This window comes from Suricata suricatta, chromosome 4, assembly GCF_006229205.1.
Source record: "Suricata suricatta isolate VVHF042 chromosome 4, meerkat_22Aug2017_6uvM2_HiC, whole genome shotgun sequence".
Classification (NCBI taxonomy): Eukaryota; Metazoa; Chordata; class Mammalia; order Carnivora; family Herpestidae; genus Suricata; species Suricata suricatta.
The window spans coordinates 164,483,163-164,506,857 of record NC_043703.1 but is presented as its reverse complement, the minus strand read 5'-3'; the positions used below and the strand labels follow the sequence as shown (position 1 = coordinate 164,506,857).

Sequence of the window (23,695 nt, the reverse complement as noted above, 5' to 3'; positions counted from 1 at the left end):
TCTTGCACGCTCTCTTTCCTCTGGTGGGTGGAGGTTCTCCTTCACATCTATGTCTCTCAAGTGTGGTCCCACGGACCCCTCCTCCTCCTCCGGCCCGGACAGGGGAGCATCCCGCATCATGCCCCAGAAAGGCTCAGGGCGGGGACACATGACCTTGAGCAAGGGCACAGCTGCCAGAGTCCAGCTCCAGCAGGTCCAGGGGGTCCCTGAAGGAAGGACGGTGTTGGCACGAAAAAGAGATGAGAGACCCACATGTTTCTTTCTTGGTCACGAGGCAGGCGTCTCTGCTTTGTCTATTTTGGTGTCTTTATTTGTAGGTCAAGCAATAACATGACATCAGAAAATAGAAATATTTTACAGTGGCTGATTCTTTGTGATAAGATGTTTTAATCACTGGAAATGATGACAAAAGAAAATAGAGTTTTTTTTATAGTGACTAGTTTTTTGTGATAAGACGCTTTAATCATCGAAAGTATACAGAGAACTATCTCATTCATTCTTGCGTCAATCCCCAAGATTAAGAAAGTAAGAAACCTATCTTATTTTGTATGGGTTGGATTTTTGCCAATAATTATGACTTTGTCTTTGATTAACAACTTACAACCAAGTCATGTAACACACAGTGAGGTTGAGCAAATCCCACAACCAAGAACATAACAGGATGTTTTTAGTAAAAGACAGGATGACATACATATTAAAACATAGGTCAAGCCGTACCGATAGGCCAGGAGCCATTTCATTAGGCTCACAAAGCACAAGAAAAAGAATGCTTGCTAACAAGTTGTCTGAGGAAGCCCTTTCTTTGACTCAAGCGCAATGGGGGCCTGTGTGTGTTGGCCTTGGACCTGGGTTCCCACATCCTTATCCATCCTCATAACTGGAGTCAGCACCAGGTAGAATGTAGACCTTGGGAAGGCACTATGTTCTGTCCTTGTCTTCCACTTCTAATCTCCAGTTTGGGCTCCAATTCTCTTCGGGCCAGACTCAAATGGACTATTTTTTGACCTTGTTTTTATTTCTTATCTCCAAATTAGGCTCCTTTTCTCCAAGCCAGACTCAAATGCAAATTTTGTGTTTTTAACCCCTTCAAGTCTATGTTTTGGGTCTGCAAGGTTCATTAGAAGAGCCTTTTGTCAAACATCTATAGTGTTTTGATCTAAAATCTCTTATGTAGGGACAGGAAAATGTTTTTTCTTATGGGGTAACTGTGTGGGGAATATCGGTCTGATTTGGAATGCTGTGAGGCCTAGTTAGTGACAACAGGTCCCCTACCCAGGGTCCCCGGCGGCTCCACAGGTTTTTCTAAATCTGCCCAGCTGAACACCATCCCAGTGCACATAATAAATACTTACTGAAGGTTTGTTCTTAACTGTGTCCCCTCGCCTTAGATGAAAATACACTTAGCACAGTTATAGTACAGTAAGAATTCTAAAAATGACAGAGCCTTGGGGCGCCTGGGAGGCTCAGTTGCCTAAGCGTCAATTCTTGATTTCAGCTCAGGTCAGGGTCTCACAGTTTGTGAGTTCGAACCCTGAGTCGGGCTCTGTGCTGAGACTGCGGAACCTGCTTAGGATTCTCTCTCTCCCTCTCTAATTGCCCCTCCCCCACTTGCTTGCATTCTCTGTCTCAAAATAAATAAAAATACACTTAAATTTTAAAAAATCGAGGCTTTGTTACATATATATGTATTTAGTTTTCTGTTTGTGCCCTCCACAGCTCACAGTAGCCTGGACCATCCCGATGGCCCCGAAGCAGAGGTGGCCTTAGGAGGAGAATGTGTTGGTGAGTGAAACAACACACAGGCAGCAGGAGAAGCTTCCAGAAGTTACAGACTGTCTTTCAAGGACTGGGAACTTGCCAGCCTCCTACATCATAAAGACCATAAAAGTTCTTCTTAAAAAGAAATGTTTTCAACAAAGAGTCTGAAACAAGAAAAAAACAAGCTAAACTTTGCTGTGCTGTAATGGACAAGCATTATTTTCTCTTGAACTTAGAGTTTGGGTTGCCGCTACATTTTAGTTCACATGTGAACTCCAAATTTCTGGCCATGATTATTTCATTATCTCTTAGTTATTGTGACAAAACAACCAAACCAAACTTTATTTTTGTAAAGTTGAATCTTGGGAAAGGTCTATATGAGATCTTTGGTCATTAATCAACACACCTGTCACTGCCGTGAAACCCTGAACCTCTGGCCTCTGGAAGAGTCGCTGCCCCGGGGAGCGTGACTGACACACAGCCTTCTGTTTCTCTCATTTGGGGACAGGGAGCTACAGCTTTTGTGTCCTGGGAGCCTTCCTGTCTGACTCCACTTAGTCATGACTCAGTCGTCCTACAAGTCACACACTCTGTCCTTCACCATCTCCCCTGGTTGTCCTTTCAAATCCACCAGATTCAATTCTGTTAGCCTTCTTCTGGTTTAGTTTACATCAGAAAATCTTCTAAGGGACTAGGAAAAATTCTGACATCTGTAGAATGTGAACTGTACTCTGAAATGCAAACTTAGACGTTGACCATAGAAAGAAGAGCATTTCTTTAAGAAACGCATGAGGTCTGGGAGTCAAGACAGGGCCATCCTGAGACGGCCTGTCTCTGGATGCCCTCTCCTCTCCTCTCCTCTCCTCTCCCCTCCTTCCCTTGTTTGCCTGACACTACTCAGTAGCCACCATGGCGCCTCTTCTGAAGTTAAGTCTATGTTTTCAGAATCTCTATTTCTTGTTAACATTTGTGCTCGAGTTCTCATCAGAGGGAAGGGGAGGAAGGCAACTCAGTGGTCGAGTTCTTGGATACAATCCCGATAGTACAGTCTGTGGAAGCAACAATTGATAAGTTGGACTTCATTAAAATTAAAACCTTCTCTGTGAAAGATTCCATCGAGATATGCGAAAACAAGCCATAGACTGGGAGAAAGCATTTGTGAAAGACACATCCGAAAGTGGGCTGTTATCCAAAATACACAAGAGTCTTAAATAACCCAAATTAAAAATGGACAAAAGTCAGAGCACCTGGTGGCTCGGTTGGTTAAGCATCCAACTCTTGGTTTCAGCCTGGGTCATGATCTGACGGTTCGTGGGTTGGAGCCCCAGGTTGGGCTCCATATTAGCAGTGTGGAGCCTGCTTGGGATTTTGTCTCTCCCTTTCTCTGTCCCTCCCCTGCTTACTGTTTTCTCTCAAATAAAGAGATAAATAAATAAAAACAAATAAACTTTAAAAACTTAAAAAAATAAAAATGGACAAAAGATCTGAAGAGACAAAGAGGGCAGAGAAGCACATGAAAAGACGCTCCACCTCACACGTCCTCCGGGAAACGCAGATAAAAACCACAGGGCGGCACCACTGCACTCCCAGAACGGCCACCATCCGAGCCCCGACGGCAGCAGGTGCTGGCGGGGACCGGGCAGGAACGCTCACCCATCCCTGGCCCGGCAGCCCTGGAAGAGGAGGGGGGGGTCTCCCACAAACCAGTCTGCTCTCACCAGACAATCCCGCAGCCACTCCCCCCGGAACTTACTCAGAACTTACTCAGAGGAGCCGAGAACTACGTCCCTGTGGAGACCCGCGCACGGGGTTCACACAGCTTTATTCGCAGTTGCTATGCTCGGAAGTAAAGGAGACGCCCTGAGGGGGGTGACGGTAAACACACTGTGGGCCGCGCAGACACCGGACTCTCGTTCTGCACTAGAAATACAGGAACCCACGTGGAGGAATCCTAAATGATGTCACAGAGAGACGCAGACGCGAAGAGGCCGCGCACTTGACGGTTCCTGCCACACGATGGTCTGGAAAGGTGAGGCTGCATAGACACGGAAACATCGGTGGGGCCGGGGCCCGGGGGCCAGGAGCACAGATGATTTTGGGGGCAGTGGAAAATGCGTATTGAGTGCGCACAGAAGAACGACGCGTGCCACCGGACCCTCGCGCTCGGTCCCGCGGGACGTGCGCGCGCCGAGGGTGGGACAGGCCGACGTTCGAGGGCTCCGGGCACAGGGCAGGGTCCGCGGCTGGGCCCACATCTGTGTGCTGGTCTGTGATGATGCCCAGGTGGGAGCCCACACAGGAGAGTCCGGGGGGCAGCGAGGGGTCCGGGCCGTTCTCCCCTCGGGCTTCCCCGCGTCCCAGGGGCCCCGGATGTGCAGCCAGGGGCCGAGCCGCTCCCTGCAGCTTCCGGCTGAAGTCAGCCACCGAACCACCCTCAGGAGACTGCGCTCCGCGTCCCCGTCCCCGCGCGTCACGGGAGGGTGAGCGACGAGCCCCCGCCTGGCGGGTTCTTCCCCAACAGCTTCGTTATCCTTCTGATTTCCGTCTCCTTAAGCCTCATCGTTAAACAGTGTTCCATTTGATTACAGCACCATTAAATACGTGTCATTAGTTCAGACGGAGCCAGGGCCTGGGCACGCACGCACGCTGGTGTGGACGCTTTCTAGTGTGACGGAAGGTGACTCGGCTATTTGTTTTTCACCGTGTGTGTCTGTGTGTCTGTGTGTCTCTCTGTCCAGTCTGCTTCTGGCAAAGCAAAAATTAACTTTACAACATAATTTGGACATGGCCGGCTTAGTTCAAATGAAGACAGGAAATCCAAGTACTGTAATTCTTGTCTGTTCCCTTAGCTCAGTCACAAGTAAGGTCAGGGTCAGCCTCAGCCCGGCCTCCGCGTCGCGGGGGCGCTTGGCGTGGCGCCTTGGCGCCCTCTGGCGGTTTTGGTGAAAATACACGTCTCGGTACCTGAGGGTAAGTTGGGCAAAATGAGGACAGATGGGGGTTCCAGGCTTTGACATTTTTGTTTCACAGCTTGGGAAACAGGTCCGCGCAAAGCACACGCCTGCTGAGGTGACCACTTCCTCGTACAGTGATTTTCACACACGTCTTTCTCTCCCTGGGCTCCCGGGCTGAGCTGACGCTTGGATGGGTCCTGTCCTGGGGGTGATGCTTATGACTGGATCGATACCGTGTAGGTAGGATGGGGCGTGGGGAGCCCCCAGGGCTTCTGGAAGGCTCTCTCGGAGGGCAAACGTGAGGGCCCCAGGGACAGGAAATCCACTGGTCCGGGTCTGTCTTCTCCACCTCTGTTGTCCTCGGTGAGTCCATCCTTCTGCTCAGTGGACACTCCAGGCAGTAAACACCCCAATGCCGCTGCTGGTCACAGGCGCCCCGGCAGCTGGAGGAGCGCGTGGCACCTCCTCATGCAACAGGAGAGGTGACCAGCCACAAAAGCAAGTGAAACGGGATTGAGGCTGAACACTGTGCTGGGGAAAAAAAAAAAGACAAATCCCACAAGCATCCCCTAAGTATATTCAGAAAATGTAAATCTATATCATATTATACCCCTAGTATGTTTTCAGAGATTCTTGGATAAACTTTTGTATGTCAAAATATAAACTGTCTGAACTTACTATTTTTTAACTGCCACTTTACTATTAAATGCATGTAGCCTCACCAAACATTGATTTAACATGAACTGGACTGACTACTTTGATTTAGTCCTTCTGATCCAAGTACCTACTTCCAGGCCGGAGGAGCGGCAAGGGGAGAGGCTGGTCTCCGTGACTTCGCGGGCCAGACAAGCTGTGTATGTAAATGAAACAACCCCCCGAAGCATTTAACATTAGCCCAAATCTATGCAAAATAAATCAGCAAAATTGAAGAGAACTGCTCTGCGCTGACTTCCTGATTCTCTGCTGTCACCCTCCGGCCAGGAAGCTGCGAGCCCTCATCAGCCTGCGGTGGCCGTGAGGCCTCAGCCCTTCGAAGCCGCGACAGTAAGTACAGAAAACACAGATTTTCTCACAGTCCTAAACTCTTCTAACAAAGGCCAAAATCAAACTGCAAACTGGAAAGACATTTTTGCCTTACATGGGTTAGTAATTTTAATATATAAAATTAGAAATAATTTTTAAGAGGCAATATTGCAGTGAAAGAGAAATACAGTATATGAATAATTATTCCCCCCAAATGCAAAATGTCAATAATTGTTGGGGCCCAGTAGGCAAAAAAGCCCTCAAACAATATTTGGCCTCCTGGGCCGCACATGTGGCTTCTGTTCATCCTATGATTTTCTCATGGCTTTGCAAAGAGGCATATACTTTTAGGCTTTGAATCAACTCGGGTCAGTCAGTGACCTTCCCTTACTTTATTTTCTGGCTCTTTGTCTGCTGTTGGGAGTGAACAGAATCCTCTGCCAAAGATTTGCTTATAAAAGGATGAGCATCTTACCCTTGAATAACTGAAGGGCCTTAAGGAATGTAAATCTCCTCATAGAATTCTTCAGGCTTATCTTATGCTTAAAACCAGACTATTATTAGGGGATTCCTCTTTTTGCAATGACTTAATCCTGTTACTTACTACTGTCCTGATAAGAATGACCTTTTCCAAGCATGTCTTTACTTCAAGGACCTTGAACTATGTAACCATTAAAGAAACAATGTAATCACCCAGGGTATATAAGACCCTGGCCATCTAAGTAAAGTGTGGCTTTACCACCATTCACGTCGTCATCTGTCTCGTCTTGTCTCGTCTTGTCTAGTCTCGTCTTGTCGTCTGTCCCGTCTGTCTTGTCTTGTCTCGTCTCGTCTGGTCTTCTTTCCTAGAAATATTGCGCCGACACCAACCCCCTACTCAGGACCTTTCGACTGTGGTGCGTTGGTTGGTCCCCCGCAAATAACCATTTGAAAAATGTTTGCCTCCCTGGTAACCAAGGAAATGCAGGTTAAACAATGAGATAAAATTTGTGTTTATTCGCCAGAAAAGTATTTTTTTCATGTCGCCAGCTCGAGGGGACAGGGTCCAGGAGACTCATGGGACGAAGCTGGTTTATGGCTCCTGAAGTCCGATCCAACGTGGCAATATTTATCAACTGCAATAAACACAACATTTACATATTTTGACTTAATTTCACTTGCAGGATTTGTCCCACATCAATAACTAACACGCAAAAGTAGGCCTCTGAAGCCAGGTTTTTGTAGTGCTTAAGTTAGGAAAACAATCAGAAAAACTCTTCATGCAGTTCCAGTACCAGTGACCTGTTAGTACATTGAACTTGTAATTTGGTGACGGTGCCGTCATTGAAGATGATGCATATACTGAAACACGTCTACGATAAAAGGAATTGAAAAACACTTCGTAAAAAATTGACTTTAAGGAAAACAGTGGGGACAGCGAACTGACATTTGACCATTTCCTTCTGTTCCGAATACACTGGGGAGGATTTAAGAAGAGCAGAGCAGAGGTGAGCAGGCTGGAGCCCCCTACGGTAGGTTCTGGACCCCCAGCGACTCACAGACAGAGGGCAGGGCTGGGGCGAGGCCAGCACTCCTCTGGGGACAAGGCCGTGCCCAGGCCGCTGGGACGTGGCTGTCCCCTGCGGTCCCCAGCGGTCCCGGCGGTAGAGGGAACAGACCCCACCTGCTCGGCCTGCTGTCTGGGCTACAGACGGGCGGGCGAATGGAGACGGCAGAGTCATGTCCTCTCTGGGGACAGGCCATAGGGGCTCACCGCGCTCACCACACGACGTGGCCCCGAGTGTCATCTGCGGACTGACCGAACCCCCTCTGAGGCTGGAAGGAGGCGGTGCCAGGCGAGGCTGAGGACACGGATCGGTGGAAATAGAACCACGTAAGCTGTGAGCGCTGCAGACCAGGCACTGAAGTACGCAGTGTCACCAGGTGCAGCCCAGGACACGAGACCCGCAGTGCGGGGGACATGTGAGAGCGACTAGAGGCGGCAGCAGTACCCAAAGCCCAGGCTGAAGGCCTTCCTGAGGCCCCCCCCAGGGCTAGGGAAGGATTGGAGGGGGCAAGGTGGGGTAGGGGGGTGTGGGGGGGGGCTTCGGGAGGGGAGAGGAGGGAGGGGCTTCTGGGTCCCCATGGACACCGCGGTTGGGGGTGGGGGGGCGCTACTGTAAGTACGCAGGTCCGATCCAGCCTTCCCCTGTACTTAAAGGGGAAGGCGCCAGGTTCTCCTGAAAGGGGGCGCATTAAGGAGGGACAACTCCTGCGGCGCCCCATCAGGGGAGGCCAGCCGATACCTTTGACCTTTCTAGAGGCGGGCCTAGTCACGCCCCACGTGGAGTGTCCTGGGCCCACGCTGATTGGTCAATACTACAACTGTTGTGATTGGCTTCCACAACTGCCAGTGTTGATGGAGGGGCAGGGATTGGATCACTGTACTCCTGTCATCATTTCCTGTCACTCCCCCTCCCAAAGGCATAAAAGGCCCTGCCCTGCCTTTGTTTGGGGCTCCCTCCACGTGGCCAGTGGGTCGGCTGGAGACTGTGAGCCCGAGCTTAAGCTTGTAATAAAGGCCCTTTGCTTTTGCAGGCGTGACTCGGTCTCCCTAGCAGTGTCTGGTGCTTGTTTTGGGGGTGATTTTACAAACTTGGGTACAACACTACCACCCCGAGTCCGCACGTATGAGGCTCAGAGCCCTCTGACTCCGGTAGGGAGTAGCGCCAACTTGCCCCAAAGTGAAGAAAGCTCCTGGGCCTGAGAACGCAGGGAGGACACGGGGGGGGGGGGGACACGCGGGGGACACCCGGAGGGCATGCGGGGGTCACGTGGAAGACACCTCGCTGCTGCTCCAGCTTCCCCCACCAGCACCGCCCAGCCCAGCCCCAGTTCGACGTGAAAGTTTTCCCTGAAATGTGTGAAGCCCTTTTGTCCTCACTGTTTTGAGGATTAACGCAGTTTGTCGCTGCTGCTCATTTCCTCAATTCATATCGATGCAGGATACACTGAAAACGTGTTCTCTCAAGTGTGGAAAAAGGATGTTTGGGAACAGGAAGTGCTCCTCCCAAGAACAGAAGTGCTGTTGGGGTACAGTAGGTGACATGGTCATTTCCACTGAAATTCCTTATTCCATATCTCTACTCAATAAAGATTCCAAATTAAAAAAAAAATTTGATGTGCTTTAACATTCAAATTTTATTTATTTAAAGAGAGCAAGTAGGGGAGGGGCAGAGAGAGAGAATCCCAAGCAGGCTGCGTAACCTCGAGATCATGACCCGACCTGAAATCAGGAGTCTGACACTTAACCCACTGAGCCACCGAGATGCCCCTAAGTTTTTAACTTTAAATTTTTTGTAAAGAGAACATGTCACCACGTCCTTGCCACTTTGTCACAATAGATAATGCAGGTTTACATGTCGCCTTCTTACCAGATATGTGTGTGTCTGTGCTTTCTGACAAAAGTGAGCGTCTGGGTGTGTGAGGCTCCGGGCCGGGGGAGGGGCCCGAGTCTGGGGGCTCCTGCTCCCGCTTCTCGCACAGGAAGGTCAAAGCCAACGTACAATTTCAGGGAAAAAACCTACCATGTGGTATTAAATATGTCATGTAGTCAATCACGTCAATCATACAGTCAACGTCCAGCAAGACACTGAAGGCATCACGGATTTGGATGCGCAAAATAGTTTTATCATGAATATTCTTTGCCTCTTTGTTTATAAATATACACATGAAACGTCTGCCTCACTTAAACAGAGCGGAAGATGTCCTGTGGATGGACCGGGCAGTCTGGTGCATCGGACCTGCCTTCCCACGACAGTGGGAACTAAAACACTTGTTAACAACTGCAACTTAAGACGTAGAATATGAACTTACCAGTTAACAAAGGTGTGTGTGTGTGTGAAAATGAAGTGTAACTGCCCCCTGAAATTACACACACACACACAAATGTGCAAAGACAACAGGGCCCTGTGTCATGTTTTCACACTGATATACGTCATTAAAACCAAATTCAGACGAAGCTGACAATTTTACACCATGACGTCCAGAGGACCCATACTCTGAGCGCCCAGATAATTAGAGAGAGCGGACGCATAGCGCGGCCTCCTTACATCAGCCACGTGAGACCGGGCGTGCAGCTCTGTCCCCTTCCTTCTGCAGCCGGCACATCCCCTCTGCCTCGCGTGGGCTCACAGGGCTACTTCCGGGGCCCCGTCCCGGGGCCACGACACCACTCAACACCCGATGGGGAACTACTGACTCACAGGCTGCAGGTGCAAAGGATCTGAAATCTGATGGAACATGGATGCTACTCTGAAGCCACTTTTTATATTCAATACAAAACAGAATACATTAAGAAGGAACTGGAAAACGTCACAATAAAAACTCCATGTGCTCTGTCTAGAAGAGTCTATCAAGTCCTTTCTAAAACTGTCAGAAATCGGGAAATTGTTTCTGTACTAAGAGTTCACAGTTGTCTGGAAAAATATTACATATCTCAATTTCAAGAGTTCATTTAAAAATCTATCAAAGTGTGGGGCGCCTGAGTGGCTCAGTCGGTTAAGCATCTGACTTCGGCTCAAGTCATGATCTTACGGTTTGTGAGTTCGAGCCCCATGTTGGGCTCTGTGCTGACAGCTCAGGGCCTGGAGCTGCTTCGGGTTCTGTGTCTCCCTCTCTCTCTGCCCCTCCCCAACTTGCACTGTCTCTAAAATATAAATCATTAAAAATAATTTAATAAAGATAAAAATGTATCAAAGTGTCACCTTTTAAGCTGCTAAATGGAAATGTCAGATAGACTTAAAGAATACGTTTCACTTAGAGGGAAAATTTTGTTACAATTCAACTATTCACAATTGTTCTCAAACCCAAATCAAGAGCCAGTAGCATTTCCTTTGCCAAACGCCGCTTTAAATAACCCGGATCCCTGCTCACGTGTGGCCGTCACTGCGGGGGACCAAGGCCGGCACGGCAGCCCGCAAAGGCGCCGCTGGGAGCTCACGAGCGCCAGCATGTGCCCGGGCACCTACGCTTCTAATAGGTGAAATTAGGAAGGACTCTAATCTTGTCATTTGTTGTAAAAATCTATTAGCTGAAACTGCTAACCAGCCACTGAGTATTTCTACTCCTGGTCCTGCCTCCCGATATCCTTTCCCCGCAGCCTGACGCGCAGGGAGGGCTCCGCAGCTAACTCCCGTAACTGCCGTGAGCACAGAGGAGCCCCGGGCACCTGCGGGCCCGCCACAGAAGCCTCGCCTCCTGGGCCTTGGCCCCCTGCGCCCACAAGTCTGGGTCTTCTCGGAACCTGCTCCCCGGATCTCACTCCAGCCCCAGGTCTCACTCCAGCCCCGGGCTTCTCAATCCCGGCACTGCCAGCGCGCTGGGCCATGTCACCCCGAGCTCGGGACCCCCCTGGGCTCCAGCCCTCCGGTGACAGCCCAGAATGTCGCCGACTCTGCCACGTGCCCTCCACAGAGCACCAGCTGGGCCGCAGCCCGGGAAGCAGCAAGCGCAGGGGGTGATGGGGCTGCTGCCCGGACAGCACCGTGTCGCCGGCCTCGGCGCCACAGGACCAATGACCATACAGATGACAACGCGACCAATGAGGAAAAGCTCTGCAGACACCACTGGTGGAAACACTTCGACAGAAGACGCGGACGTCCTGGGCGGACCCAGGTCTCAGGAACGCCCAGGCGGGACGGGGGGCTAGGGCTTCTTTTACAACCAAGTTTTAAGGGTGTTCTGCAACACGGTGCCCCCGTAAGAGCCCGGGGCGAGTGAGAAGGGCGCCTCGGACGCCTGAACCCTGAAGCAGCCACACAGGAAAACGACGTCCGTAAGACAACGAACCCGAGTGCTGCAACACTATTCTTCTTTCCTTTTCCTTTCTCTTCTCTTCTCCTGTACCGTCTTCAGGTCGGTCATCACGTTCAGAGTCTTTCGGACCCACATGATCTAAAAACAATGATATTGAGATGTGTTTAGAATTGGAAAACACACATCCATCGACAACACTAAAGCTCAGAGGGCTGTGATGCACGTACCACAATGATCATGGCATTGAGCAGCAGCGGTGCTGAAAACACTAGAGAAATGAACATCCCCCGTGAATCGAAATACTGGTATTTTGAAAATGACCTGTTTTAAAAAGAAATTAAAAATTACTTGGCATAACAAAACAACGTTTTGGCGATATTCCCGAGCACAAGGCTCCCGGAGAATTCAGGTCAACCACCACCTGCCCCCCCCAACCCCCACCCCCCCCAGCCCCTCCCAGCTCCACTCCGCTGCCCGGAGCGCCCCCATCAGGGGACATGCAGCTATGCAGTTCGCCCCTCGGCGAGGAAGCCCCGGGGCCTGGGGAGGACGGGGAGGGACAGCAGTCAACCCGAGGACGCTGCGGGGCCACGGAAACACTCGTGCATTCTGCTTAACGGCGAGCCTGACGCCAGCTGGGACACTGTGCCCTGCGCAGGCCGGGAGGTGCCTCGGGCTGCAGGGGCTCCGGAGCTACTGGGAGCCGGTTCGAGCCGGCTCGCCGCTCCAGCTTTCGCCAGCAGCCTCCGGGGCAGAGGCCGGTGTACCCAGGCGTGTGTGAGGCCAGCACAGCAACAAGCTCAGTGACCGTTTGTGAAGCCCCCGACAACTCAGCGCAGCGACAGCTACCCGGGAGCCGGTGGGCAGCCCTGGCGTCGTGGCTGAGAACAGGGGAGGCAGCCGTGCTTAGAGCTCACACTCCAGGGAAAGGGCTCGGAAAATAAGACACTCAGAATGCCCATGAGTGACTGATGGTCCAGAGAAAAAGGAAGCAGAGAAGGCATGGATTTGCGCGGGGCCCAGGAAGGCTCCCGACGCTCCGGCAGGGCCCTGGAGGAGCCAGCAGGGCCCAGCGGCGGCCAGAGTGTGGCTGTGACCAGGCCGCTGCCTGTCTAGGTCGGGGGTGGGGGGGCGCCTGGGAAAGCAGGGCACCACTCGGGAGGTGCGAGGGCAGGCGTGGAGGTGATGGAGAAAGCCACGCTCGTGGTCTGTGTCCAAGGTCAGGGACCTCCTAAGGAATCTCTGCATGACGAGGGCGGTCTCTGGCCCAAGTCATCGGGAGAAGCTGCCAGCACAGAGGAGCACAGTGGCCTGGGACAGCTCTGCGTGGGAGCCGAGTGTGACATGCTGCTTTCCTGACACTTATCAGGCATCTCGGAGGGTGGCTGGCACCCTCGGCCCAGGGAGGAAGGCACAGAGAGCGGAAGGAGCGTCCTGAGAGAGGCGGAAACCCCTGAAATGGTGGTTCGGGGGAGGGAGGCTGAGGTGAAGCAAACCCAGATGGGTGCGGGCCGGGCCCCAGGCGCACCACTGGCTTGAACAAGAGGTGGGAGCGGCCCTAGTCTCCCGGTGAAGGGTCCTGCTGGGGGAGGCCCAGAGGGCCCTGATTCACGTTGAGAAGGCTGAGAAGTGGGGATCTTCTTGGAGCGTTCAGCCGAGGGGAGGGGCCCAGAGGGGGACTGCCAGGAGCAGGGGTGGGGGCCACAGCCGCTCCCCGAAGGCACAGAGCAGGTGGGCGGTCTGGCTTCTCCCGTGTCCTCAGTACGCGATGAGCAAGGACGTGTGGGGGTTGGAGAGAGAGCAGGTGCCCCCCGTCGGGACGGAACGTGGCCGTCACCTGGAGCAGCATCCCGCCACCTCCTGGAAAGGGCCAGATGGCACATACTCATGCTTCGTGGGCCAAGAGGCAAGGTCTGCAACTCCTTTTTGCTGACAATCTAGTCGTTCTTCTCTTTTTTTACATTCAAGAATGTGAACATTTTAGCGCCTAGAAACATCAAGACCATTTTTAGCTCACAGGCCACATAAAAGGAGTGGGCCAGACACGGCCCACGGACCACTGTTTGAAACCCACATCTAGACGCACTTTCGACGGTCACGGATGAAGCCCCTCGGTTTGCACAGCTGTGCCTCGCTCACACGTGTGGGTGCAGGTGCTGAGCCGTAAGCAGACGTGGGGCCTGGCTCTCAGGCAGGATGAAGGGGGAGCGGAAGATGAGCAGAGGGTGGTGACGGCTGGAGACACCCTGCGGGTCTCCACCCCGGGGACAGAGGCTGGCGGGGGCCACGGGTGGAGCTGCGGTCACCAGAGGGCGGCCTGGGGTCTCCGCCGGGAGGACATCCCGAGGCCTGGAAAGGATGCAGCAGGTCCGGGGGGGCAGAGGGGTCTCCGAGCACAGCACCCACCGCCCTGACCACGCGTGGACCGAATGCTCTCTAAAATGCCACTTCTTTATCTTGCAACGAGAGTTACTTCAAACAGCCCTCGGACTCTCTCACCCGGTCATGGACCGTACCAACCCATCTTCAAATCCTGAAGTATCCCACAGGCCGTTCCTCTGACCTAAACCAGCCGGCCCAGAAGCACCCGGGCCCCTGGGACTTCAGCAACTCGGCCTCTCTTGTCGCTCCCGGAGGCTTGCGGGCAGGGTGCAATGCTCCCCCTGCACAGGCCATGCGAAAGGGCGCCCCCCAGGGCAGTGAGCAGGGCAGGGATTTGCCGCCTACCTCCAGTTCATCGCTGCCACCTCGTTGATGTACTCGGCACAATAAACCAAAATCACTGGAAAGAGACAAACCATGCGTCAGCATTTGGACGATGGGTCATTAATCGTTACAGAATTGCCCATGTTTTCTACAGTGTATTTAACATAAATGTTACAGAACAGCAAGAATCGGATCAGAAATGGACTGTATTAGATATAGTGTGAGACAGAGATTGTAACACTTTAAAATTACAGGACACCCCATTTGACAGAAGAGACCAGGAAAGGTCTCAGGCAAACAGTGCAGAGCTGCTGAGCAGACGCAGAGAGAGGCCAGAAGCAGGTCCTCCCCTGCAGACCACGCCTGTGCCTGCGCTCCGACAGGACCCCGACGCGGTGACCCAGTCACAGGACACCAGAGCTTTCCACCATCCCGCTGCCCCCCAGCGGGGACACATGGGAGAGCTGGCTAGAGACCTCCCCAGAGGTTCTGGTGGCCACGGCAAGGGTCATGATGTCCCCAAGCCCACCTGAGTGGGGACCACGACCTTCCTGGAGCTGGGACTCAGAGCACATGCTATTCAACCCTTGACCTAGGGCTCACTCCACACTGCACGCTGCCGACGCACCCTCCTGTGTGGACACTACCCACAGCAGAATGTGGCAACCTGCTAAGTCTGAGGCTCTCATTTCTCAGGTACATCACAACGTGAAAACCCTTCCTGTCCTTGACCCAAACCACAAAACAGAACACACCAGGGCTGTACAATCTCCTGACTCCTTCCTCCATGATTGGACCCAACAGGCCCATAAGGAAAGCCACAGGAAAGGGAGAAGGGTGGGGCGGGAAGGCTGAGACACAGAAGGTGTGGAGTGGGGACACAGCGCCGTCTCTGTCAGGTGCCACTCCCCAGCTGACAAGGTAACAAATCTCTCTCGGCTGTGCCACCCAGAAGCTGAGTGACATGGTGGGGGGAGGGGTTGGGGAACCTATCCGTGTCTCACTTGTAAAAATATGGCAAATAACACCGCACTGAATGCAATCAGTCTTGTGCTGGTTTGAGAGGGAATGAATCACAGAATATGGAAACACATAGAACACTATGGCCCCCACTTGTGTAACATCATCCCTCTCTTCTCCCTCAAAGAAACCCACATATAGTTCTTAAGTTGTCAAGTTTTCCTAACCGTGAGCTCATGTGGTCAGGTCGTCACCTTCCTCGGAGGGGCTGAGCAGACTGTCCTCGCTGCGGGGAGCTCATTCCGGCCCTCACGCGGCACACCTGCTACGCGCTCGCGCCTGCAGGCCAGGCACACCTCAGGCCAAGTGCTGCTGCAGCCCCCTGCTCGGGGCCCTTCGCCGAGCGTCGCTGTCTGCGGTCCTGTCATATCCAGGCAGCAGCAGCACACCTAGGTCTGGTGTTGCCCACCTGCCCCTGCAGGCCCGGAGGCACGTGCGCCTGCGACAGCCCTCACGTGCAGACGGGAAGCAGGACTCTGCTCACCCCTCGTCCTCCAGGACTTCTGCAACGCCAACCCTCTCCTCCCTCTTTCCCGAAGACGCTCTCCCACCGAGGGGCCGCACCCTGCACCTGCTCACACCGCACAGCGTCTGAGTCACGGAGCCTGCGTATCCTACTCACCTAAGCACAGGAAATGCCCGACCTGGAGTTTATACCTCTGGGCAGAGAGACAGGTGAGCAGCAGGCACAGCACGTGGAAGACAGCCAGCCCCACGAGCCACGGCTCCGTCCAGTCCGTCTGCTGCAAGACACACCACCCGAAACCCGCCATCGTCACCTCGAGTGGGGGCCAGGCGTCCTGGCTCAGGGAGGTCAGCAGCCCCACGCTGCCGAGCCCTCCTGGGGCTGCCGGGCAGGGAGCCCTTCCCCCTCAGGTCTCTCAGAAGCAGGTGTCAGAAAGGAAAGGGAAGGAAGGAACAGGAACCCTCTGCACTGTGGCCGCCGCGCAGGCATTCAAGAGAAACATCACTGGCTTAACGTTTGAGTGGACAGAACCGAAGGCACCACGGACCTGCCCCTTTCGTGAACTGAATAAAATCGTTTTTAAGGCTTCTAAGGATCACTGTCCCACGACCAGCAGGAACAGAGTTCCTGAGACTAGCGCTCAAGGCCTGGGGAAATCTGAGCCATCCCACTTTGCTCGATTTTCTCCAACCTTTCGCCAGGCCTCCGAAGAGCACTGACCTGCCGGGTCTCCTCAACTTAAGGGTGGGCATGTCCGCACCCCCAGATGCTCAGATTTACCCCTCATCTCAGATCTCCCCGGCAAGCTCACGCCCAAGCCCTGCCCTTATTCCCTCCAGCAGACGAGGCTGGAGCTGCTTCAGGACACTGCAGAGCCCTCAGGACTCTCTAAGGGTCCCGGCCGCTTCTGCACGCCCCGCAGGGTAAACTGGCCACGAGCTATCCGTCCCCACCAATGTGCGGAGGCGGCCAACGGGCAGGGCGGGGGGAGGGTGTCCAGGACAGCGCAAGAGCAGCACCTGGAGCTCACACTGCGCTGGGGCAGCGACCCCCCGCCCCCCAACTCCACCCTGGGTCCGTCCACACCGCCCTGGGCCCGCAGTCCTAGCATCCCGCCTTAGCCGCCCGAAACGTCCCGCCCACCACCAAGCCCCGCCCTGGGGCGACCCGCCCGCCACCAGGCCTCCGCCCACGGATGGCCCGCCCATCACCAAGCCCCGCCCCCGCGCCCCATCCGGTGTCTTCGCTGTCCGTGGCGGATGCGGACAAAGCCGGACTGGCCCCAAACCCCATCGCCCGAGCTGGCGGTCAAGAAGGCAGCGAGTTACCGTGATCACGGCAGGAATGCTGACGGGGAAAGAGCTGACCGAGAAGGCGGACGGCATCGTCCCCGGAAAGACCCACCCTCACCACCACCGTCTCCTGTCCCCGCCCCAGTCGGTTACCACTGGGAACGCCTCCGGCGCCGCCTCTCGCGGTATTTCCACTTGTCGCGAAATCTGCTCCGACCCAGCTATCTCGCGAGATCTCCCGTGCCCGGTACCAGGGTCACATCTCGCGGTATTCTAAGGCTTTAAAATAAATCCAAAGTTGAACCTGTAACTAGACTTCGAGAATGCTTGCCATCAGGGCCTAGAGGCGAGCGGGGTCCAGGGCGTCTTTAGTTCTCCTACCTTTAAGCCAGTGGCGCTCTCAAGAACCAGGGGCAAGTGGGCGTCCCTACCTGCTTCCGACGCCGGTCCCGAGGGGAACGATGTCCGCGCTTCCAGGGGGTCGAGGGGAACAGTGTCCGCGCTCCCGGGAGATGGAGGGGGACAGTGCCCCCACTCCCGGAGGGCCGAGGTGGGGGGACGGTGTCCGAGGGACCGAGGGGGCCAGTTCTCGCGCTCCCGGAGGACAGGGGGACGGTGTCTGTTCTCCCAGGAGAAAGAGTGGGACGGAGGGGGACAGTGTCCCCGCTCCCTGAGGACCGAGGGGGACAGTGTCTGCTCTCCCTGGGGGCCGAGGGGGACAGTGTCCACGCTTCCAGGACCACGCGGGTTCTGGGAGGACCCACTTTTTCTGGCAAATAACCTTGAGGATGCACACAGGTCACCTGGGCCAGTACGTACGTGGGGTCTGAGAATGCCTGGGGCGGGGCCGTACGTCCCGCCTTTCTAACAAGCGGGGTGATGGGGGTCCTGCCTGTGGGTGACCGCAGTTGAGAAGAGACTCTGGGGACCCCCTGCCTACCGTCAGCTTAGAGGTGCATTCGGATCGCTGCTAGCTGGCAAGGGTGTCCGGAACCCTGATCCTCAGGGATGGACTCGGCCCGCGGTTGATAGATGAGCGCAGGGCACGGGTACCAGGAGCAGGTGAGGGGGGGGCGTGTGCGCGGCCACCCGCGGACGGGAGGTGTGGCCTCCCAGCAGGTGGCGTTCCTGAACTGCTGAATCAAACCAAAACTGAACCCAGAAGTCCGCGCTACGGTGTAAGCCGGCCTGCCGGGCTGCCTGAGGGTCCGAAACGGCCTCCGGTGACCGACAGCTCCCGCGGGTCCCCGCCGCAAAGTACGTGGGGTCCTCACGATCCCGCGCTCTCCGCCCCACGCTTTCCATTCCGCCCGGAGTCCTGGAAAAACACCTGCTCCGCGAAGTCCCGCCCTGCCCTGAACACTCCGGGCTTCTGCTTCTTGGTGTCGTCCCGGCTCCCAGCTCCAGTGCCACTGCGCTCTTTTGTAACCTTCGCCCGGAGTCAGGGGCACGCAACTTTCCCTGAACCAAGTCCAAATCCAACGCGCATCATGATCCTGGAGATGGGATCCTTAATAGTGTTTTCAATGCAGACCTGCCGAGGTGACCTGTGTGCCCTCCCCACCCACCCCACCCCCGGAGCGGCCCCCCACTGCCCCGGAGTTGCTGCGGGCGCTGCTAGACTGGTCCGGGCGCGTACTCAGTCGAATCGCACTTTTATCTGGCGCCAGCAGGTGGCAGCAGGCCGCCTTGCCTCAGGTCCTGCTGGCGGAGCCTTAAACCCCTTTTCCCATGTTTTCAACAAAATCAATTTTCGAGTATTCACAGTTGTTGAATTGGGAGGTTTTACTCTACACCATTTAATTTTAGACGGAGAAATCGTTGTTTTCTGAGCATTAAGGGATAGCGGAATCTGTTATTTTTGACTCTTCCTCCATAGAATGCAGTTGTAAAATGGCAGTCACTTAAAAACTGACTTCTGAAAACTCCATAATTATGGACAATAAAAGCTTTATAAATTAAATCCAACAAATTTAATATCTCATCTTCACTTTTTATTTTCAGTATTCCATTGTGGTATCCCTACCTCGGGCCTCAGGAAGTGGCGGCCACGGGGACCACAGCCACACACCACATTGTGCTGCTTGGGTTGGTGCCTTTCCGTCTCTCTCACCGACCGAGCCGCCCCAGGGCGTGGTCCTGTCTTATCTGTCTGATTATTTTACACCCTCAGCACATCTGATACATAGTAGGTTGTCTGTGAAAATGTCTGTGACGTGAGCGTCACACGCATCTGTAGCAACAGCTCAGTTAGTCGTCAGAGATGGAGCCCTGGAGTCTGCACGCAGACCCTCGGACCCGCACGCAGGTGCGCTCACTGCGGGACGTCCTTTGATCCACAGACAAAGGTCCTCAGGGAGGAGCTGAGGAAACAAACTAAGCCACCGTCTTCTTTTGGGAAAATCGAATCAGTAATGACACGTTAGTGGTTGAAGACATCCCTCCCATCCCCACTGTATTCCTGAGACACCAGGTTCTAGAACACTGCTTTCCGGGACATGTTCGGAAGGCCTCCTTGTTCAGGGTGTGGAAGGGATTATGTTCCTCCAGCCCCATGAGGTTGCTATAGAATTTCTTAAAATTTTATCTTGGCTAGCAGTAAACACACAGTGCAATATTATATTGGGAGATTTCCCCCTCTACTTTTGATTGTATTTTGTTGACTCCAAATAAATCAAATCACAAACCATGGTTAAAAACTAACTAAAACACTAACATGGTATTTGGGTCTTCGATGTGCTTCCAAACTGGTCATTTGTCCATAAGAAGCCGATTGACCAGGCGCCGGGATGTCCTGGGGTGAGGCCCGTGGCCCACGGGGCAGCAGACATTCGTCAACCCCCCCCCCCCGTTGTCTCAGAGGCCCCTGATGTGTGCGCCTGACGCCTCTCGATCTCCCATCCGGCACACGCGGCCGCGGCTGGCTCCGGGTTCGCTGGGGTGTGGACTCTGGCACACGCTGCAGACACTCAGGAGATGCTCGTCCAGTGGCCCGTGCCCTGACCACTGGCTCACGTGGCAGGCCCCAGACCGGATGCTGGGCCACCACCGGGCCGCGCCGGGGCAGACACGTCGCTGTGACGGTGCCACGGAAACCAGGCGGGGGCACGGGCAGGGCCGATGTGTGAAGCCTGAGGAGGAACTCCGGGCAAGCTAGGGCAGCAGGAGAGGAGCACCGCTGGAGGAGGACCGCGGGCGTCCAGGCCCAGCGAAGGCTGGAAGCTGCTAGAGTTTAAAGGAGCTGCAAGGTCCTGTCTGGGATGGAATGAAGGGCGTCTCTCGGAGCATGTGAGGAAATGTGGGCGTTAGTCAGGTAACGCAGGTGTGTGTTCTGGGGGGACGGGCCGGCTCCCACAGGCCAGCGCCTCTGGTTCATGGCCACTGGCCTCCACGCGCGGGAACATGCTCAGACTGTTTCCTGGTGAGGCTGTAAATGTCGTCTCTGTATGTAGACGACACTGTTTACAGTCACCGTGTCCATGTGTACGTCTGTGTCTCCTCTCTCTTCATCCACTCTGCACATCCACTTATACCGCAGTTTACTTCTAGAATCCCAAAGATGCCCCACCCTCTCCTTGGAAATGACGCGCGTGTCCCTCACACAGCAGCGGGGAGTGTAGGCAGCAGACGGACTGCAGTTACTCCGTGGCCGATGCAGGGAGTGAGGGGCCCGGCCGTGGCTGGTGTGCAGGGCTAAAAAGCGCCCGGGTTGCAGGTGCCTCTGGGGGCTGGAAAGGCAACAGAGTGTCTCCCCAGGGCCTCCGAGATGGACCAGCCCTGCGACACTTTGATTTCAACCCAGTGAGACCCATTTCAGAGTTTTGACTCCCAGAAATGTAAGATTCGTTGGTTCATCCGCCAAGTTCGGGGCAATTTGTTAGAGCAGGAAATACACGAGGCAGGGTGTGCAACAGCCAGCCACGCATGACGGCGAGGCGGCCGGTGGGCACTCGTGTTTTCGGAACCCTGAGCCCCCGCACGGCCTCCCCCAGATGGCGGTCCTGGCTGCTCGCTGCCCCGCGGCCCCGCTTCCAGCGCTCACCCCGGGAGTCCCACACACGGCGCGGGGGCCTTTCCTGGCCTTCTCACTCACATCCGCTTCACCCTTTACATGCCGCCTCTGTGGATCTGCTAGCTGGGGCTTTCTTGGTTGTAGGCTACGGAAGGTTATGGAAATCTCTTTCCCCCCTTCTGGTGGAGCAACGTTCTCTGGACTTCGAGCAGGAAGCTCTCCTGGGCCTTTTCCACAGAGTCCTGTCTACATTCATGCTCCACGTTGTTTGGAATCTTCATGAAAACATTTCCAAAACATAGAATAACTTTTTTAATTAGGGTGGCAAAGGATCTTTTGATTTTTACATTTGTCAACTAGTTGTTTCTCCAGCTTTGAAAAATGATAAACTAGGGGTGCCTGGGTGGCTCAGTCGGTTAAGCATCTGACTCTTGATTTTGGCTCAGGTCATGATCTCCGGTTTCTTGAGGTTGAGCCCTGTGTCGGGGTCTGTGCTGACCGCTCGGAGCCTGCTTGGGATTTCCTCTCTCTCTCTCTCTGCCCCCTCCCCACTCGTGCTCTCGCTCTAAGAAAATAAATAAATAGGCAACTGGGGACACGTCAGAGACTTGGTGAGAGGGAGGTGAGCTGGGCCAGCGAGCGGGAGAGGCGGCGGCCGGCGGGCTGGTCAGGGCGGAGCACCGAGCACAGAGCCTGCTTCTGGTGGGATCAAGGTGGGAACGACCCAGCCCAGCACCCGCGACACTGCCTGGGTTCTTTATCCTTTTCCCTCTGTTTTTGTCAAACACCTAGAGTGAAACTGTGGGCCTGCGGGCTGGGTGGACGTTCAGTGCGATGCTCCTACTCCCAGGAGCCCTCCCTGGGGGCCACGCCTCGTGCTGGTCCCGCTGGTGGCGAAATCGGGACGCTGCTGTGCGTCAGCTTGCATTTCCCAGATAACTAGTAAAGTTGGATTCTTGTTCATGCGCTTATTGGCAATTTACATATCTTCTTTGGTGAAGTTTCCGTTTAAATATTTTCATCAATTTTAACTGAGTTGTTATTTCTTTTCATTATTAGGTGTAAGATTTTTTAAAATATGTTTTGGACATTAGTCATTTTTTAGATATATGTTTTGTGAATGTTTTCTCCTGATCAGGATTTTGTCTCTTCATCTTCCTATGGAATCTTCAATGAACAAATATTTTCAATTTTGAGAAAGTAAATTTATCTTTTTTAACATGTTTTTGTTTTCTGTGGCCTAAGAAATATTTGCCTACCTCATATCACAAAGATCCTGTGTTTTGACATAAAACTTTAAATGTCAATGATTCATCTCAAATTACATTTTGTGAGATGTGTGAATGTGGAGGGATCAAGGCTCATTTTTTTCTCATGTTGAAATGCAATTATTCCAGAACTATTTACTGAAAAATGCTTTCTTCCCCCATTTTATTGCCTTTTCACCTCTGTCCAACATCAGCCAGCCCTAAAGGTGCCTACCACTGGGCTCTGTCCTGTGCCGCCTGCCTGTCCTCACGGAGTCACCACTGCTGAACTTTATCCGGGCTCAACCTTATCTACCTGCGTCATAAACACTGGGAGAAAGTAAAATAAAACCCAGTAGAATGCCCTGAGGGCAGTGCCCACTTGCAACAGCTAACCGCCCTGTTGGAGAGAAGATGAATGGCCGGTGAGATGAGTCAACAGTCTTATTTTTTTGCATGAATTTACAGTCTTAGTATTTTTTAAAGATATAAGTTACGTAACACACCGTCCACTATTTATATTCTTATTTTGAGAGAGTGCAAGCAGGGGAGAGGCGGTGAGAGAGGGATGGAGGGTCTGAAGTGGGCTCTGTGCCGATAGACGTGGGCTTGAACTCACGAACCATGAGATCAGGACCGGAGCCGAACTCAGACACTCAATGGACTGAGCCCAATTTTTTTTAGTTTTCTTTTTTTTAATCATTTATTTATTTGAGAGAGAGAGAGAAACCACCTGTGTGTGAGCAGTGGAAGGGCAGAGAAAGAGAGAAGGAGACACAGAATCCAAAATAGGCTCCAGGCTCTGAGCTGACAGCACAGAGCCCGATGCGGGGCTCGAACCCACGAACCGTGAGATCATGACCTGAGCCGAAGTTGGATGCTCAATCAATTGAGCCCCCATGAGCCCCTGTTGTATATTTTCTAATGTTGAATTGTAACACCAAGTTTATTTTTATCATTAATATTTATTTGCGGGGGACCAGCCCACGCACCAGAGTCTAAGGGTCCCTGAGTAGGGGGTTGGTGTCGGCGAAATATCTACAAGAAAGAACACAGACAACGTGAATGGTGGAAGAGACCACGCTTTACTGTGAAACTTGGTGTCTTATATGCCATAGGTGATTACATCTTTCTTTTAATGATTACATCGTTTGCAACGTCTTAGGAATCACATGTTTCAGAAAGATCATTGTTTTCACGGAAGAGAGAACAGAAAGTTAAAGACAGAAATGGAGTACAATACAGAGGATCAAAAAACATAATTTACCACTAAAAATACATCAGCAGGAGTCTTATTTTGCGTACATAGTGTAATATTAACTGAGGCTTATGACAAGGCTATTTTTCTTTAAAGGTTAACAATAGTCTGTGAGTAAGGTGCCTCTAACCAGGGAGGAAGTTTCAATAAGAAAGTCTGCCCA

The 23,695-nt window shown here is 53.4% G+C and overlaps 1 protein-coding gene across 2 annotated transcripts; it reads right to left on the bottom strand.

The window, feature by feature from the left end:
- Positions 1-6,708: 6,708 nt before the first annotated feature.
- On the bottom strand, positions 6,709-17,160 carry TMEM18 (transmembrane protein 18). Of its 2 annotated transcripts, XM_029938370.1 has the most exons (6): positions 17,052-17,160; positions 15,880-16,000; positions 14,259-14,313; positions 11,759-11,852; positions 11,565-11,669; positions 6,709-6,850 (listed from the first exon to the last, which is right to left on the bottom strand). In XM_029938370.1, the coding sequence occupies exons 1-5, from the start codon at positions 17,106-17,108 to the stop codon at positions 11,580-11,582; spliced, it is 417 nt and encodes a 138-aa protein (XP_029794230.1). In that variant the 5' UTR covers positions 17,109-17,160; the 3' UTR covers positions 6,709-6,850; positions 11,565-11,579. The 2 variants fall into 2 exon arrangements, 1 of the variants encoding a protein (XP_029794230.1); XR_003908065.1 differs by lacking the exons at positions 6,709-6,850; positions 11,565-11,669 and adding an exon at positions 13,417-13,880 and having other exon boundaries at positions 11,763-11,852.
- Positions 17,161-23,695: the final 6,535 nt, after the last annotated feature.

Bases quoted from the DNA above. Each gene is read 5' to 3' on its own strand.
- TMEM18 (XM_029938370.1), bottom strand. From the start codon at position 17,108: ATGCCGTCCGCCTTCTCGGTCAGCTCTTTCCCCGTCAGCATTCCTGCC. The intron at 16,001-17,051 runs GTAACTCGCTGC...TGTGTCTTGCAG, and splicing joins GCATTCCTGCCGTGATCACG to CAGACGGACTGGACGGAGCC. The intron at 11,670-11,758 runs GTACGTGCATCA...CATTGTTTTTAG, and splicing joins TCAATGCCATGATCATTGTG to ATCATGTGGGTCCGAAAGAC.